The sequence below is a fragment of the Orcinus orca genome, chromosome 12 (genome assembly GCF_937001465.1).
Source record: "Orcinus orca chromosome 12, mOrcOrc1.1, whole genome shotgun sequence".
NCBI classification, from domain to species: Eukaryota; Metazoa; Chordata; class Mammalia; order Artiodactyla; family Delphinidae; genus Orcinus; species Orcinus orca.
The window spans coordinates 34541458-34558775 of record NC_064570.1 but is presented as its reverse complement, the minus strand read 5'-3'; the positions used below and the strand labels follow the sequence as shown (position 1 = coordinate 34558775).

The 17318-nt window shown below is 43.5% G+C and overlaps 1 protein-coding gene across 1 annotated transcript in view; it reads left to right on the top strand.

The window, feature by feature from the left end:
* Positions 1–809: 809 nt before the first annotated feature.
* The window catches only part of RSPO3 (R-spondin 3), a 77385-nt gene continuing 60876 nt past the window's right edge, over positions 810–17318 (top strand). The window contains exon 1 of the mRNA XM_004263849.4: positions 810–1404. Within this exon, the coding sequence (XP_004263897.1) occupies positions 1308–1404 (97 nt within the window). The 5' untranslated portion in view covers positions 810–1307. The remainder of the gene's footprint in view (positions 1405–17318) is intronic.

Here is a 17318-nt window from a genome sequence, read left to right as displayed (position 1 = left end):
GCGCACACACCTCTGAGTCCTACCCGCTCCGGGCAGGTAACGGGCGGCCGACCTGACCACCAGTGCCCACTGAGCTTCCCCAGGACCACCCGCCCGGCGCCCAGCTGCAGCTACTTCTACTGAAAGAAAGAAAGGAAAGGAGAAAAGCAACAGAGGAGGGGCTCAAGAAAGCTGGGAAGGAATCCGCAGCCAGAAACCCTGCAGCGATCTGCCAAGGGGGCGAGAAGCGAGTTGCCCTGGGGCAGTGGTTGTGCGCCGGCGCCGGGAGTGGAGGCGCGAGGGAGCCGGGACGCGGGCCCCCGGGAGCGGGGTGCGCCCAGCCTGAGGCGGTTGAGACCGGACGGAGTCGGGGGCGGGGAGGGGGGCGTCCCGCGGCCGCTGGACCGTCCACCTCCACGGTCCCAGCCCGAGCGCGCCTGCCTCTCCCCGCGACCGCGACCGTTCTGAAGAGGGGCTCTTCTGGGCACGCTGTGCCTCCCCCCACTCCCTCCGGCTCCCGTTCTCCCGCCTTCTTTGCAGTGTCCAGAGATGCTCCGCCGCAGACCCGGGACCCCTTAGGCGCCTCTTCCCGTCCCTCTGCCAAATCGCGACGCCTGTACTTTTCCAGCTCCCTCTTTCCCTCTTGAAATTGAAAGTTATTGAGGTCGCTCAGGGTTGTTGCTCCAGCAGTTTCCTTCCCCGCCCCCGAGCTCCCCCCGCCCCCAACAGCCATCCCCCTCCCCTCCCCCCTCCCTCGCCCCGTCCCTCCCTCCCTCCCACCCACCCTCTCGCCCTCCCTCCACCACTGGAGCGGCTCCTGCTCGCGAACAGCAGAAGCAGCTCGGGGTCTCTCCGCCGCCCCTTGGCCATGGCCGCGGTGCTGACGGCGCCCGCTCCCCTCCGCTCCCGGGGCCCCAGCCGCTGCCGCAGCAACCTCTAAGCCCAAGGGGCCGCCACCGTCGCCACCGCCCACCCGGATCCCGCCCGCGGCCGTCGCCGCCGCGCACCATGCTACCTGCGGCCGCCCTGGCGAGGCCGCTCGCTGCTTCTGGAACCCTCACTTGCGGCACTGACAGCCACCGTACAGGAGCCCCCGCAGCTCAGGGCTCGGACAGTTTGAAAGTACAGTAGTTGGTTTCCCTGACCACCCGACCCGCTTCGTTTGCCATCCCAGCTCGCCTATCGGATCTGAGTGGAGGAGTCCGCTGCTTGGATTCTCTCTTGCTCTCCATATACGCCTAACACCTACGTGTATTTCTAAATCATTCAATATTAATTAACAATCAAAAGAAAAAGGAGAAAAGGAAGGGAAATATTACTGGGTTACTATGCACTTGCGACTGATTTCTTGTTTTTTTATCATTTTGAACTTTTTGGAATACATCGGCAGCCAAAACGCCTCCCGGGGAAGGCGCCAGCGAAGAAGTAAGTGCAGGCTTTTTTACGCATTTGCTCCCTCCCGCCGCGTTCACCTGTCGGGTCGCTTTGCCTGTCCTGAGTCGGCTCCCAGAGGCAGCGGTCCTCCCACCCAGCACCCCACGCCTCGAGAGGAGGTAACCGTTTAGGCTCCTGTATTGGCGTCTTTCACGCCTTCCTCTCCGCGCCCCTCTCTTCCCCCGCATCCTTCTGGGTGCCAGAGTCCGGCGGACCCGGCGCTAAGGTGGCTCCCGCACCCTCATAATTTCAGGTTCGCGGAAAAGTTCGGCCCTTCGTTAGACTAGCTCGAGGGATTTGTGCTTTCCCCCCGAGACGTGGACGGGTGTCTCGAGCCCCCAGGCATCACGGACTCCCGGCCGGCTGTATGCCCCTGACCACTGAGTTCCCGCCGGGTAAGGCGCGGCCGCGGCGCCCGCTCACCTTGCGTCGCCGCCTTGCTTGGGGAGACCTCGCAGGGTCCTCCCGCGGCGCTGGGGTCGCGAGGAACTCTCCCGCCCCTCGGGAAATGGCGAGCGAGCGCCTGCGCGGCCGCTATACCCCCAGCCACGCACGAGTGGAACCGAAGGGCGCGCGGGGCGCTCGGGGTTCGCGTGCCTGCGCGCTTAAGGAGACGCTCTGCGTCCCAGTACGAGGGATGTGAGGGCTGCCGAACCGGCCGCTGGGAGCTGGAGGTGCCAGGTTTCCAGTTACAATCTTGCCTGTCACGCGTGAGCGCTTTTACCGTCTCAGGCCCTTTAAAGTGGGTCCCCTGGGGCAAACACACGCTGAGGGTGGGGTTCCCCTAAAGACTCAGGCTCGCCTCCTCGCTGCCCCTTTTCCCGATTCCAGTTACTTGGAAGGTTGGCTTGTGAAGACTTCCTAGGACAGTGCCCTAGCTGGTATGAAACGGGCACCGCCCCCCCACCAGGGCACCCTCAACCCGGGTTGGTCTGTTTCAAGGTGGCGTCTTCCATAGATGAGGAGACAGACCCGAGAAAGGCACCTCTCACTGCCCCTGCGTAGCCCAGCGCGCTGGCCGCTCCGCTCCGGCGTATGTGCAGGCGTGGGGAGTTCCTTCGCAGATAGAGCCGAGGGCGACCCTGGCTCCAGCGTGGGGGGCGCTGGCGGGGACTGGGAGGGAGAAAACTTCCCGGGGCTCAGAGAGCGATGCTATTGCTTTGACCAACTCGGACCTCCGCCGCCCAGGAGCCAATGACGCTTGGCGGCGCCCGGTCCCGTGCGCAGAGCCACCTCGGATCGCTGGCCCGCGAAGCCCCTGGGGGCAAGCTCGGGTACAGCGCAAAGGACACAGCACAGTCTTGTGTGAGATGGAGATTTTAGTAATCGCTTCTCCGCCACTGTTTGTGCCTTGCTTCTGGACGTGAGGGACCGCTGAAAGCTCCCTTTGTGCCGCTTGCCTAGGGCAGACAAGGTTTGATTCACCTGAAAATTGCCTCTAAGAAACGCTGTACCAAAGCGCCAGGGGCTCCCGCCCGGCCTCAGCGCCTCTAGGATCGCGTAGCCGGGGGGGGGGGGGGGGGGGGGCAGGAGGGCCTAATTTAAGCACGTCGGGGGCATCCGATTTATTATGTTTGGCCTCTGGATGGTTGTATTCTTCGAAACTCCTCCACTCACCCTTTCACTCGAGACTTGCTGCCGCCTCCCAAAAGAAGTGGCTTGGAGCTCGAGTCTTGCCCTCGTTTCTGGCGGTCCCCAGGTCCCCTTCTCGCAGAGTCCGGCCAGGGGAACTGAATCGCAGGTCGGTGAGGAGAGAGAGGGATGCTGGGCACAAGCGCAGCCTCCTGCTTTCCATCCCTCTTCCAGCCAGTGCCCACCCGGCGCCCATGGCCCACACCCTCCTTCACCCCACTGAGGACCCCAGGGCCAGGAGCCACACAATCGCAGGGCAGGGACGGGGTCCTGAGTGTCAGAGTGGTCTCCGATTGCAGTTTGGGGGCCCCTGTTTCTGATGGAAGACACCGGAAAGAAAGCTGGCCATCCATTCGTTCTCACTTCCCCCCAGCAAGGACAGCGTGCAGGAAGCTGCCCAGTGGTGCGGCCCCAAGTCTTCTGGGAGCAGAGGGGGGATGGAGCACCCTTAGGCTCCGATTAGAGAGGATTTACAGAGTCCAAAGGCGAGCTGCTTTTTGATCTGCCTTAATCTTCTCAAGGCCAAGTCAAAGGCGCCCTCTTGTTGAGTAGTGGGGATGAGAAAGGGAGTGGGTGGAATTGTGTTGAAATTCCGATTGTTCTGTGGGTGTGGGGCCGGGAGAGAGCTCCCCTAGCAGGGGATGCTCCTTGCTCCTTCACACTTGAGTCTGCCTTTGCTCCTGGGGTTTGCTGATGCAATCCTGGGAGAGGGGCGACCCCTTGCGTTCTCCGAGGAGACAGAGGAGACTCTTGGCAGGTGCAGCATGGGGTTTGTTGTTGTTGTTTGTTTGTTCGTTTTTTCTAGAATGGGGAAGGAGTAGAGGGTAAGGTCCAGAAAATCAAGGTCAAACTGCAGGTGTACAAACTCGTTTCTTTGGAAATCTCTGAAAAAAACTTTTTCTCAAATAGGGACTGGGAAAAAGTTGTTTAAAAGAAAAATAAGATAGTAGTCAAAGGTATTCTAGAAAGAAACGGTCTTTCCTATTTTTGCTTCAAGAGACAATTAAGGTATTTAACCTTTTGGCCTATAGTTAAATAGCTTCACTCTCCTAAACTTTTAAATCTTAACTAATGATAGAAATTTGGGGTGTAAGAACTATTTTTCAGAGTTTTTAAAGTGGGCTCTTGAATGTTTTGGTAGAAAAGTTTCTTGCAAAAACACATTCATTTGCAGTGTTAGATATTATCAATTCTAAGGAACCATGGCTTATCCGCAGATAAAGCAGATAAAGCTATCTATATCAGTAATCTCCTGTTTCCCTCAAGGAACTGCTATACCATTTATCTCTACTTTGTTGCAAACTAGTGATCCTGTTTCCTCTTATAGAAAAAATAACATTTTAAACAGGAATTTTGTACTTTAAAAAAATATCTGTTATGTTACGGATGAATAAATACTCAATAACTTTTTTACCTGCTTGGATTCATATACGGCTCCTAGAGTTGACTCAGTTGAATTTACTCAAGATAAAAATGAAATGCAATCCTTATTCAAAAATCCTGAGCGAGAAATGTTTTCAGAGGATGTTAAATAAAGAATCCTGAACGAGTTTTAAACTCACTTCCAGCTCAGCCTTTGCTGCTTGGTACAGTCAGCTTCTGAATTCTAGCTTATCTGCTAATAAAAGTAAAGGTTATATGTGCCGTAATAACCGCAGTACCTTTCAATTGCACCACACTTTCACTTGAGTTATTCACTTGGGTCCCTAAATAGCCACTTGAAGTTTGGAGGCAGGTATTAATATCCCCATTTTACAGGGAAAGAACCCAAAAAACAGAGGCTAAGTAACCTATACAAAGCCATACAGCTACTAAGTGGAACTTATCTCCTGCTGTTTATGCTATATGTTGGCCCATGTCAGAGAGAAGATGTCAGGCGTGTTAAATAATAAATCTGATGGTCTCAAAACCATCATTTATCCTATGTTTGTAGAATAAGCTGTTCTAATTGACTGGAAATTTTTGAACTGATATCTATATGTATCATACATTAATGACCAATGTCAAAGAGTTAAATACCTGATAATGATCATGAAGCTTGCTAAATATAATATTATTTAGTTATTAAGAAGACATTGTAGGATCATATTATGCCAGAAGACTATTGTGAGAAACATCAGATGCCATTGTAGTACCCTTTTAATTTGATGCCGTCTATTAATTGGTTTTTAAATGCTTAGATTCCAGATAGATCCAACTTTTGAAAAGCCATTGTAGGCATAATAATTACCAAGCACTCACTGCACAATCTATAAAACTTTTAAAAATCTTTCATAAAGATGTTTGAAATAAAGGAGTAAGAACATAAGAGAAATCATTTTAATGGTGATAAAATGAAAACCGATTTATTGGAATACAGTGGCCATTGCTCATGATACCGTTTTGGATGTTAAGCCATTCTTTGAGATTCTGATACACTCTTTTTTTAAAAAAATTTATTTTGTTTATTTATTTTTGGTTGCATTGGGTCTTTGCTGCTGTGCGTGGGCTTTCTCTAGTGTGGCAAGCGTGGGCTACTCTTCGTTGTGGTGCGCGGGCTTCTCATCACAGCGGCTTCTCTTGTTGCGGAGCACGGGCTCTAGGCGCGCGGGCTCAGTAGTTGTGTCTTGAGGGCTCTAGAGCGCAGGTTCAGTAGTTGTGGTGCATGGGCTTAGTTGCTCCGTGGCATGTGGGATCTTCCCAGAGCAGGGATGGAACCTGTGATCCCTGCATTGGCAGGCGGACTCTCAACCACTGTGCCACCAGGGAAGCCCCTGATACACTCTTACACAGCTAACCTGGAAAATAATAGGTTAACTACAAGACAGAAAAATCTTTCATTCTATTATGCATTTTGTCATATTAATTTTGAATGGAAGTGTATAGTTTGGATATTGGCTACAACGCATTTTTTCACCTGTCTACTTTTGTCACCAGTCTACCTTGTTTTTGAGTGAAACACTGTTTAATAGATGAAGATATGAGTAAAATTTGCTAGAGAAAGTATATTCTGCAACATATTATGTGATATCTGTATGAATCCAAGCCCCAAATTCAAACTCTTAGGCATTGATGGCAACATCTAAATATAAACAAAAGACACTTATTTTTGTGAATTCTAATTTAATCATCATTACACTATCAAAATTGTTTCTTAAAATATCTCTTTGTTATACTATTTTAATTATTTATTACTTCAATAAAAGGATTTTATTAAAAACATTAAGAATGATAATTTTTGAATATTGTCTTTTTAGTCCCAAGTTATTCTATGTAAAGTAATTGAGAATATAATAATCATAAAATTGATTTAATGGCATTACTTCAATTTTTTTTTTTTTTTTGTGGTACGCAGGCCTCTCACTGTTGTGGCCTCTCCCGTTGCGGAGCACAGGCTCCGGACTCGCAGGCTCAGCGGCCATGGCTCACGGGCCCAGCCGCTCCGCGGCATGTGAGATCTTCCCGGACCGGGGCACGAACCCGTGTCCCCTGCATCGGCAGGCAGACTCTCAACCACTGTGCCACCAGGGAAGCCCTACTTCAATATTTTTAAGCATGAAATATGAACGGTATTTTAACTTGCAAGTAGATAAGTTTTGTTGAATCGTTTCTCCGTTAAATATTTCCTGGAACTTAATATTCTACAAATTAGGTCCCCAGAAAGTGATGAATGGGAAATTACAGCATGTAGTTAAATTTGATTTTCAAGTTATTATGGGGAAACTCTTGCCACACTACTACAAAACAACTTTATTAGTCATCTGATCATTTTAGTCTATTTTAATCTGGACAGAGATCTCCAGATTGCTACTGAGTATCTCAAATATTTTCTAGTTAAATGGTTAATCTTTTTTAAAAAAATGCAATAGTTCTTTTGAATTTTATAAATTATTGATAGAATACTGTGTTGTCAGAAACCTTTGTAGAGTTAAGACCACATGATCTCTTTGCAATTATAAGAATGAACTATCAAAAAATAAAACTATTCCACATACAGCAATTTTCTAAATCGTCTTTCCCCCCTTTATCTCTATCCAAATGTTTCATTTTGGACGTTGTCCTAACCTCTCTTCCCACTTCCTCACTATTCACTCTCCCCAGCCCCCAAAACATCCTTTTCCAAGCAGTGAATTCTTGAAATGCCATCAGAGTGGGTATTATGTTTCATGAAATGTAAGAATCAACTTTGGTTACCATTAGGAAAACATCATTCAGTTTTGAGACCATGGTAAGGATCATGTAAGACAGTGTGTTGAAATTATATGTTTTACTTGGTTAAGACTATTTCTTCTCTGAACCGTGCATCATACGCTGGCATTCTTTTGAGAATGATCATTTGAAAAATTGTCGCATCATAAGTTATATTGATATTTTTTGCCTTGCTTTTGATTTTGAGGAAAAACGTGGGTTGCTTTCTTGATTTTGAATTTTTTCTTAAGGTTTAAAATTATTTGATTATCTTAAAATCTACCATTTGTTGGCCAACCTAGTAAGTTTGAAATGCTTTGCAGTTACACCTTAACAAAACATATAAAGTATAAAATACACATCTGTAAAAGACGCTGCCCATTTTTTCTATTTGTTTAATTCTGTCCATCAGATCTTTCCATTCAGGACTATTACTAGCATTACGACTAAAGTACTTAACCCAGCAATGATGAAAAGAATGGAATGTTCCATTCTCAAGGCTTGTCGGGGTGCTGAGGATGCCATTGAGTGCTAAGAAATCCAATTTTCTGCTCCAAAGATGTTTCAACAACATGCAGCTTTTAGGCAAAATACCTGAATTCTTTTTACATATAAAAAGTTTGAATAATTTCAAAAACTCATTAAAAACAACATGGCTGCAGGTGCCTCTTCTCTGATAATATTTCTGCCTTATTTATATTCTTGGCGAGGTAACTAGGTAACTGGGTAACCTAGGTAACTAGGTCTAGTTACCATCTGCTGTCACTAAAACTGTTCTGGAAGTTTTTAGGGAAAATTCAATGGTACTGAAGGAGATGATTGCCCAGTTAAATACATATTTAATGGCCTTTAACTGCTTTTATGCTTTATGCCTTATGCAAGTATCTAACCCAGTCTTCAAAATACTACCTTATTCGGTTTCCATCTGACCTTTAAGAATTTGATGGATAGCAGCAAACATCATAAATTCATGGTACAAACTGAGACCTAAGAAGTCATTGAAGGAGAATTCCCAGTGTATGTTGAGAAAAGTAGGCTAAGAAGTAGAAGACCTGGGTTCTACGTCTAGCACTGCTAGTAATATCTGAATAACCCAGACAAGTCCCTTTACCGCACTAAGCTGCAGTTCCTCATCTGTGAAGTGAGGTGGTTGGTTAAAAATTTAGATCTAAGCAATTCTTATAGGTTCTTCAACTTTTAATCTTTTGGTATAAGAACATGAACCAGGAGTAGCAAGTAGTAGAAAGTTGCTGATTTTATTTTTCATTAGAAGCAATAGAGTAGCACAGTTTATATGAAATAATCTAAGATTATTCTTCCCATCTATGGTGCATAATACCAAGAGAAGACTAACTAAGGCATGAGAATGTGGGCAAAGTCTAAGTTCTTCTAAACTTAGTTGTTTTATTCAACCAAGTTTAGTGGATGAAGATTAAGAATACAAACAGGGACTTCCCTGGTGGTCCAGTGGTGAAGAATCCACCTTCCAATGCAGGGGATGCCAGTTCAATCCCTGGTCGGGGAACTAAGATCCCACATGCCGCAGGGCAACTAAGCCCTCAGTCCGCAGCTAGAGAAGCCCGCGCGCCACAGTGAAGAGCCCGCGTGCAGCAATGAAAGACCCCATGTGCAGCAAATAAGACACGATGCAGCCATTAAATAAATAAATAAAGAGTCAGAGGAGGAAAGAGGTCATCTTAAAAAAAAGGAATATAAACAAATATAAGTATTCACTTATTATAAGTAAATCCATCATATAAAGATTAATAAGTAACTTATCAACATAGAGACTGAATTAATTATGATATTCCTCACCCATCACAATATCTAGTGCCTGAAAACCATAGCCATAGTGTCAATCCACATACTCCATTTTTGGCAAGGCCGTTTTGTCCTTGGGCTTAGAGTCACAGGGAGCTGGTTTGGAATCCCAGCTAGAGAGATGCATCATGACAGGATTTTAGAAGTGGGCCTGTAATGGAATAGAAGCGGCAATTACAAAGGCCCAGGTTTAAGCTTATAAGACCCTGTGCTATGACAGTGACTGACTGAGCACAAGAGGGCATATGAAGGGAAAAGAGGAAGAGAGCCATATTTGGCACTAAACTTTGGCTTATAAGGACTCATGTCTGGGTGAAAAACAATTATCTCTATCTTTTTGATTAGAGATGATCAAAAAGAACAGGAAAGTAAGACAAGCAGATTTGTTAGGAAACTTATTTTCCTTTTGTGCTGCCTTTGAGGGCCAGCAGGGCATTTAGTAACACTGAATCAAAGTTGCAGAGAGATTCCGGAGCTGAAAATAGCATTTTTGAGTTACTCCCATAGAAGGGATAGTTGAATACATGAGATAAAAATCTGGCAGTGTCTTGTTTATTGTTACTAAAACGTTTGCTGTGCTGACATTGAGACTCACTCTTACTGGTAGTATCAAAATAAGATTAATTACATTAAGGTACTTTGTCTATAGAATCGAATATATCATTTTCAACTGTGGTTTCTCATGCTTATAGCCCTTTTTGTGCTACGTAAGAAAATGGTCACTGGTATCAGGAGCGGTAATTTTACGTTGCCAAGTCTTCCACTTGAAGATCATACTTGGAAGTCTCATCACCTGTGGAACGATATTCCTTTCCCACAGGATCTTAGGAGACCTGAAAAACTTTATAGTAAGGAAAGATTAGTTTCCTTAAGGTGTAAAAATGATTTTTTAATATCATTCCACTTGGATCTAGCATCTACTCATAGCATTCTACTTTCAAGCAGATTTCTCAACAAAGTGTGCTCTCTTAAAATAAGAAATTCTCGGGTTTCCCTGGTGGCACAGTGGTTGAGAGTCCTCCTGCCGATGCAGAGGACGCGGGTTCGTGCCCCGGTCCGGGGGGATCCCACATGCCGCAGAGCAACTGGGCCCGTGAGCCATGGCCGCTGAGCCTGCGCGTCCGGAGCCTGTGCTCCGCGGTGGGGGAGGCCACAGCAGTGAGAGGCCCACATACTGCAAAAAAAAAAAAAAAAAAGAAATTCTCAGGATGGAATGAAACTTGAAGGAATTCAGTCCATCTATATGATACGTGAACTACTTCTGCAACATCCCCACGAGTAATTGTCTAGCCTCGGTAACAACCAGGTTCCACGCCCTCGCTTGCTGCTTCTAGACAAGTTGGGTCTTCCGAATCAGGAAGCAGGTTATATTTTCTAGTGGTCTGTTCTCCTACTTCTCTTCTGAGCACTTGGCTGGGGCATGGGATTACATTTAGTTACCTTAAAACCTCTTTCTAAAATGAATACACAATAAGTCAATGCACTATATTCACTCCCAAAAATTGTCCTTAGAAAACTAGCTGGTAAGCATATTTATAATTATACCCCAATACAAAGCACATTCCTGAGAGTAAGTGGTAAAGCAGCCCCCATTTTATAACCACATAATACAAACCACCACCACACAATATAAAATAACAGAATTTGTGAAATGCTTATTTTAGAACACTGTTTTCTTAACATATGCTTGATAAGCTGGTAAGAAAAAGTGCCCCTAGTTTCTCATTGTTAGGTACCCTCATACAATGGGACCTCACATATATGAACACACAGTCATCTCGACAAAAGCTGTCATATAAGAAGAGACAGTATCAGCCACATTTAGATGAAAAGAAAGAGGTACCATAGTTCTCAGAACCACTGTTATATTCACATACATTCTATCTTAATATGCATTTATATTTATATGTTAAAGTGAGTATTGTGATAATGATTATTGTTTAAATAGCTGCCGTGTTTTGGTCACCTGTGAGTGCCAGACTCTGTCCTTGATGTTTTTGCAAATATTATCTCAATTAGTCCTCCCACTTACCTTGTAAGGCAGGTGCCAGTAGTCCCATATCAGTCGCCTGAGGTCATTCAACAAAGATGTGGTGGACGTGGGATCCCAGCCGAGGACTGACGCCAAAGCCCATACCCTTCCTTGGTTTTTTCATGTCACTTCAACTGTTGGGATTGGTACTTGAAGCAATCATGGGAGTGTTTTCTCAAACGCTACCCCACTTTTTCTTTCCTTTACTCTCTGCTCATTATCTCTTCCTCCTCATTTAACAAACCACAAGTCTTCTTCAAACATTTGCTCTAGAGGTTGCTTCTGGTATTCTAATACTCCTTCCCACATCTCTTTCTTTTCTCTGTCCTTTTTCCTCTTTCCGTAAACCTGCCTTATTGATGGTTTTTAAACATAGAAAGTTGCTGATTTTATTTTTCATTAGAAGCAATAGAGTAGCACAGTTTATATGAAATAATCTAAGATTATTCTTCCCATCTATGGTGCATAATACCAAGAGAAGACTAACTAAGGCATGAGAATGTGGGCAAAGTCTATAATTTTGCAGTTAAATATCAAAATCCTTCTCTGTAATTTATAACCACAATAGATATTTCACTGGCTAGTTTTTGCTGTCCAGAAAAGTTATCTTTATGGTACTTCATAAAATCTCTTATTTATATTACTTTTACTATGAGCATTAACAGTAACCTCCACTCTGAATTCTTGCTTTATGGGCCTTGGTACAGTGATTTTTCAACCCTGATTTCCAGTTAGAATCACCTCGGGATCTTAAAAAAACAAAGCCAGACTCTATCTTAGACCAAATGAAGCAATCTCTGGGAATGGGGCCTGGAATTCTGCATTTTCAAAAGTAGTCCTGGTGATTCTAAGGTACAGCCAAGACTGAGAAGTACCATTGGACCCTTAATTCAAGGATAACTCTTACAGCTAAGCAACTGTTGAAAACAATGCCAGTTTCATGAGAGTTCAACAAAAAAAATAGGCTTGTGTGGAGTATGATAAGAGATGAGATATGTGTTGTTCGAACAGATAGTAGTTTAAAATATAAAGCAGTCTGATAGCCCCAGATTGTTTATCAGTTGAGTACTGTTTAACTTGTGGCACTGACTGGTGCAGACAAGACCATCTGATTGAGAATCGTCTCAGCCAGAGGGTCTAAGAAGACATAGCAGAGAGCACACAGCAGAACATGATGGTGAGTTTAACAGCTCCTGCTGCTGTTTTCACATATAAGACCCCTGCTGCTAGGAGAGGTGCGATCAGGAGGGAGGGTGCTTGCGCTGAACTATACCAGGGGTTAGGGAGGCAGTGAATAGAAGATGAGGTATCAGCCATACCCCCAATTTTTTTTCAAAGCTACATAATCATAAACAACTGTTTTCATGTCTTACCAGATGACTGTGCCCTAGAGTCCTCTTTGTTTTCAGGAAAAATGAAATGGTTAGAAAATGGCCTCTAATAAGAAATAAACATCCTTTTCTTTTATGGTTTCTACAATTACTGACTAACTTTATATTGACTACTGGTGATCAGTAAAACTACTATAAATAGCATAGTTGTAACTCTATCTTAATGGGTTAAGTTTTGCAGTAGGTTGTTTATTCTTGAACTTACTGTTCTTACTTCTCTCCTAATGTGCTCTTCTTTAAGTGGTTATCTTCATTAAATCTTGTTTGTTATTCTTTTCTAGTCCATGAACGATGTTCAAACCTTGCCATAAACCAGGGAAAGCTCCATGTAAAAGTGAGGTGGAAGTCTGGGCTTCCTGTCAGACTTAATTCTGTTTGTTAAGGGGGCTCCTTAGGAGAATTTGGGTTCCAGTGAGTCACTAGGCCAAATCTCAATAACCACAATTGCCAAAAGTAATTAGACTGAGGAAAGCCAGGCTTCTGGAGAGGAGGGTCATCACAGCACGCTTGAGCCATTGCTCTGTGGTCAGACCTAGTTAGTTGTCCCTAGGGATTGGGAGCAATCATGAGTTACAGAGAGCAGGAAACCCACCAGAAAACAATGCTTTTCCACCAATTTTTTTTTTCCTCAATAGGTTATTCATCCTAAGCATGCAAGAGATGGGAATGTGCCGCCAGTATACGTGCGCAGTGCAAATCACCGTCATCTTATAAACCACCTTGTCTGCCTGCATGAGGGCAAACGCACACATACAGAACTCCTGCTGTCATCACTGCAAGTTCTCCTCCTCCCTTCCTGAGTAGATAAAAAGAACCCAAGGAATGTAGTCTGAGTCTTTGTATGAGAGGTGTCTGATTAGGATGGGAAGGGAAGGGGGAAAGGATCTTTGTAAACATCCTAAGGTCAATTTAGATATAATATTCCTGACGTAACATTTGGAAATAAGTAAATAGTATATTGCACAGGACAGGAGCTCTAAAACCTCCAGATCTAGGAAAAGGCCAAGAGCAAGCTTAGGATTTCTTTTACTGAAGACAATACCATTTTGAACTATGGTGCTGTAAGCAGCTAAATGAAAATTATTAAGAACTAAGCAGTGCTTTGATTTTAAGCTTTCACTATGCTAGAAATTAGAAGATTGTTAAGCCTTTCTATAGGAAAATACTCAAGTAGCACAAATATATCTATGCTTAATAACCTCAGTGAAAGTTCACCTTTGAAACTATTGACACTGCCTCAAATAACCTGCAAGGTTACTCTGTCACCTCCTGTGCTGGATCTTTAATTGAACAAAGTCACAGAGTTCCCACTGTCCTTAATGTGGTAAGTTTCACATTCTCTTATGATTCAGAATGATGTCAGTATATTTTAGTACTCCTATGACCTTAGACCTTAGACTCCTGTGACCTTAGACTCTCTTTGTTTAAACATGTGGATGGGTGATATTGCTTATTTTAAATCCACAGAAAGGCTCGCAGTCATTTTCTTATTCTGGCCAGCCTTCTGTGGCAACTGGCAATCTCCAGGTAACACTGGGCAAATAAACCCTGACCTCGTGCCCTGTGTACATCAAAGAGTTATAATGAACTGCTATCAGTATGATATTACCAGTTTAGTGGAATCATATATTTGATTTCATTTGGTCTTAAATTTGACCACGAGCTGATTTAAGAATTGAAGAATCTTAACTTTTGGAAATTTAGCAGCAAAACGGTGACCTTGCATTTACTTGTATCACTCACTACCTTCTGATGGCATGTAGTTTCTGCCATGCAATACAGAAGATGTAGACAAGTGCTGCTTGGCCACAAACTAAATGAGCACCTACTGAGCTGCTGAAGATTTGTTTCGTACAGAATTCAGTCTTGTTTTCCAATTTATGAGCAATTTGTTGTTCTAAGTTTAACAGGACCCTCATTACTGTTTGGTAACAAGAAATAAAGCCCGAAGGCGGTATCCTTAGCGGCCTCAATTCACAGACTCATTTCATGCCACCCTCAAGATGTTAACTCTTAGCCCTCTCCACAAAGACTAGTACAATTTAAAAGGGGAAGTCTCTCCTATAGCATATTTCTAAGACACCCATCCAACATTCCAGTTCTGTCCAGAGCTTGATGTAAATCTAAGCTTTTAACATAGATCAGTGGGATTCCCTTGGAAGCCAATTAGACTTGCAAGATCATGTCGATGCCTCCTTGGCCCTAGTACAATCAATAGCATGTACCATTCTACCTAGCACTGAGCCTCCAGGGCCCAGCCCTGATTCATGTGTGTTTTCAGACTTGTGAGCATTATGTGCCCATACCTCAACGTTTAATTTCTAATAGAATAAGGGAGGTTTCCAGCAAGCGTAGGTCCAGACCATTTCAGGCTACTTCTACCATTTTCAGTACCCATGTGGACACCTCATTGACGTTCTAGGAATTCATCATGAACTGTTTGCCTCTGAACTTAATATCTTGCCCATACTATAAATGGAGAGCTTACAAACCCAGAAATCTTTGTGTAATAATTTTTTAACCAAACTACTTAATTCACCGACTTTGGGGCAGAAGTACCATCGTTCATCAGATAAGAACACATTTCAAATGAAAATTGCCAAGATTTTCCAATGCAGGATATTTTCTCTACCCTTCCTAGCCCAAATTACTTTCTCATCCATTCCTCAAATTCTAAACCACTACTAAGATGAGTCGAACAGCCTTAATTTTAGGCTCTTCCAAAGAAAAAACAAACACACAGACAGCCGAGTTAATTTATGAAACACTGCTGCATTTATCTTGGCATTTATCTTGGCAGATTTCACTTCTCTCCTGTCTAACTCTTGCATGCTGACTCTCGCGCTCAGCAATTCATGGAAGGGACAAGTCATTTCTATATATTAAGCACCTTGGGCTTCCCTGGTAGCGCAGTGGTTGAGAGTCCGCCTGCCGATGCATGGGACACGGGTTCGTGCCCCGGTCTGGGAAGATCCCACGTGCCGTGGAGCGGCTGGGCCTGTGAGCCATGGCCGCTGAGCCTGCGCGTCCGGAGCCTGTGCTCCATAACGGGAGAGGCCACAACAGTGAGAGGCCCGCGTACCGCAAAAAAAATAAAATAAATAAAATAAAATTAAGCACCTTGAGGGCCACTGCACAGAATGATTTTGGTGTTGCTTCACACTTCCTATACAAGTTTCTTTCCTCATATACAATTTATTTGCTGGGTCTCTGAAACTGAATCCATCCCTTTACTTTAAACCTGAAGCAAATGGAGAGCCATTTTTATAAGAGCAATAAATGAAGGTGGCTGTTCAGATACTTTACTTGAATTTGTCTACACACTGAAGTACCTTTTTGTTAATACAAACCCTTCATATTCTAGCAAGCAGCTTCCTGAAAATCTAGGGCTGCTTAAAATTATATGACCAGGAACCAGGAATCCCCCCTTCCCCCGACACCAGCCCCTGTTCCTGGGAGTATGCCAGCAGTTTTGCAGGATTCATTCTGACAACTGTTCTGGTGTAAATATTTAGAGAAATCCTTTCCATTAGAGATGAAACAAAGTGTAAGTAACTGTTCCCAAAAGATATATCTTATTAATGTTTGCAACAACAGGCCTTATGCTATCTGATGCACAGATTCCAATATTGTACACTGGAGAAAAGACTAAGGGAAAAAAGAATCCAGATAGGAAGTAGATTGAACTCTATGTAACCTGAACTGAAAAATATAAGTTATCACCAGAGAGATGAAACGTTTTAATGTGTACAGAAAGTAGGGGAAATGAGTTAAATTAAATTGAAAATAGTAAAAATTGGCTACTAGTGTTTTAATGGTTTAATAAAAAGTGAGGGGCAGTTACAGATTTTTCTATCACCCTGCCAGTTCAGTGTAGTTCTTAGCTATTTCTCCATATTCCCCACAAAATGAAGTAATACATCTGAGATCCTATCTGATGTAAGTTCTGGTTTCTGTGTTGTTATTCAAGAACTATTAAAAGGGATAATAGCTAAGCTCTAATACTTGTATCAAATATCACTTGTTAAAACAGGGTGGTAACCTAGCCTCAAGGGGTAGAAGCGTACCAGTGTTCCACTTCTGCACTTTCCTGTCTGCATGGCATTTTCAAGTGTTTTATATACTAGGGGATTACACAGCTAAGTCATTTAAAACATCAGAAGCTTCATTGACTGAATTTCAAATTAATTCTAGTGTATTGATGATTACTGTGATACTTGACTAGAAAAGGTATACATCCTTTACACTACTTATTGTTTCCTGCTTTGCTTGATGATTTAAGGCCTACACTAAAATATAAAAAGCCAAGAATTTTAATTCAGTTTCTTTATTGATAAGTCACAATATAAGATTTCTCATTAGTATATGTAATTTTTTCTTCTTTACAGGAGTAGGATTTTTCTTTTTACTTTACATAGAATCTTTTTTCTGCTGAAAAGCATTTTAGAGAAAAGATGCTATATAAATAATGTTGTTAAAATATCTACAATGGGATTTTATTCCTCCTTGTTTTGCTTCTAACTTATAGTGACAATCATTCACTGCTGAGTCTCCAGTTGGATCCCACTTGAATCCTATATTTGTTGGTGATTTTGCAAAGAAAATAAAAAGAGGTTTAAGGGAGATGGCATGGAAACTTCATAAACTTCATTGTAGGAGAATAACATCTTTCTCATTGCCTTTTTAGAATCTTGATCTTTTTGTGTTTGGACTATAGCTAGAGAAATGCCACATTAGAGGGTAGGTGGGTTGATTTCTAATTAACACTCTGCTGTATAATTTAGACAAATCATTTAGTTTGTGATTCAGTTGCATCCACTATAAAATCTGACTCTTAATCTTTCATTTATTTGAAAGCAAGA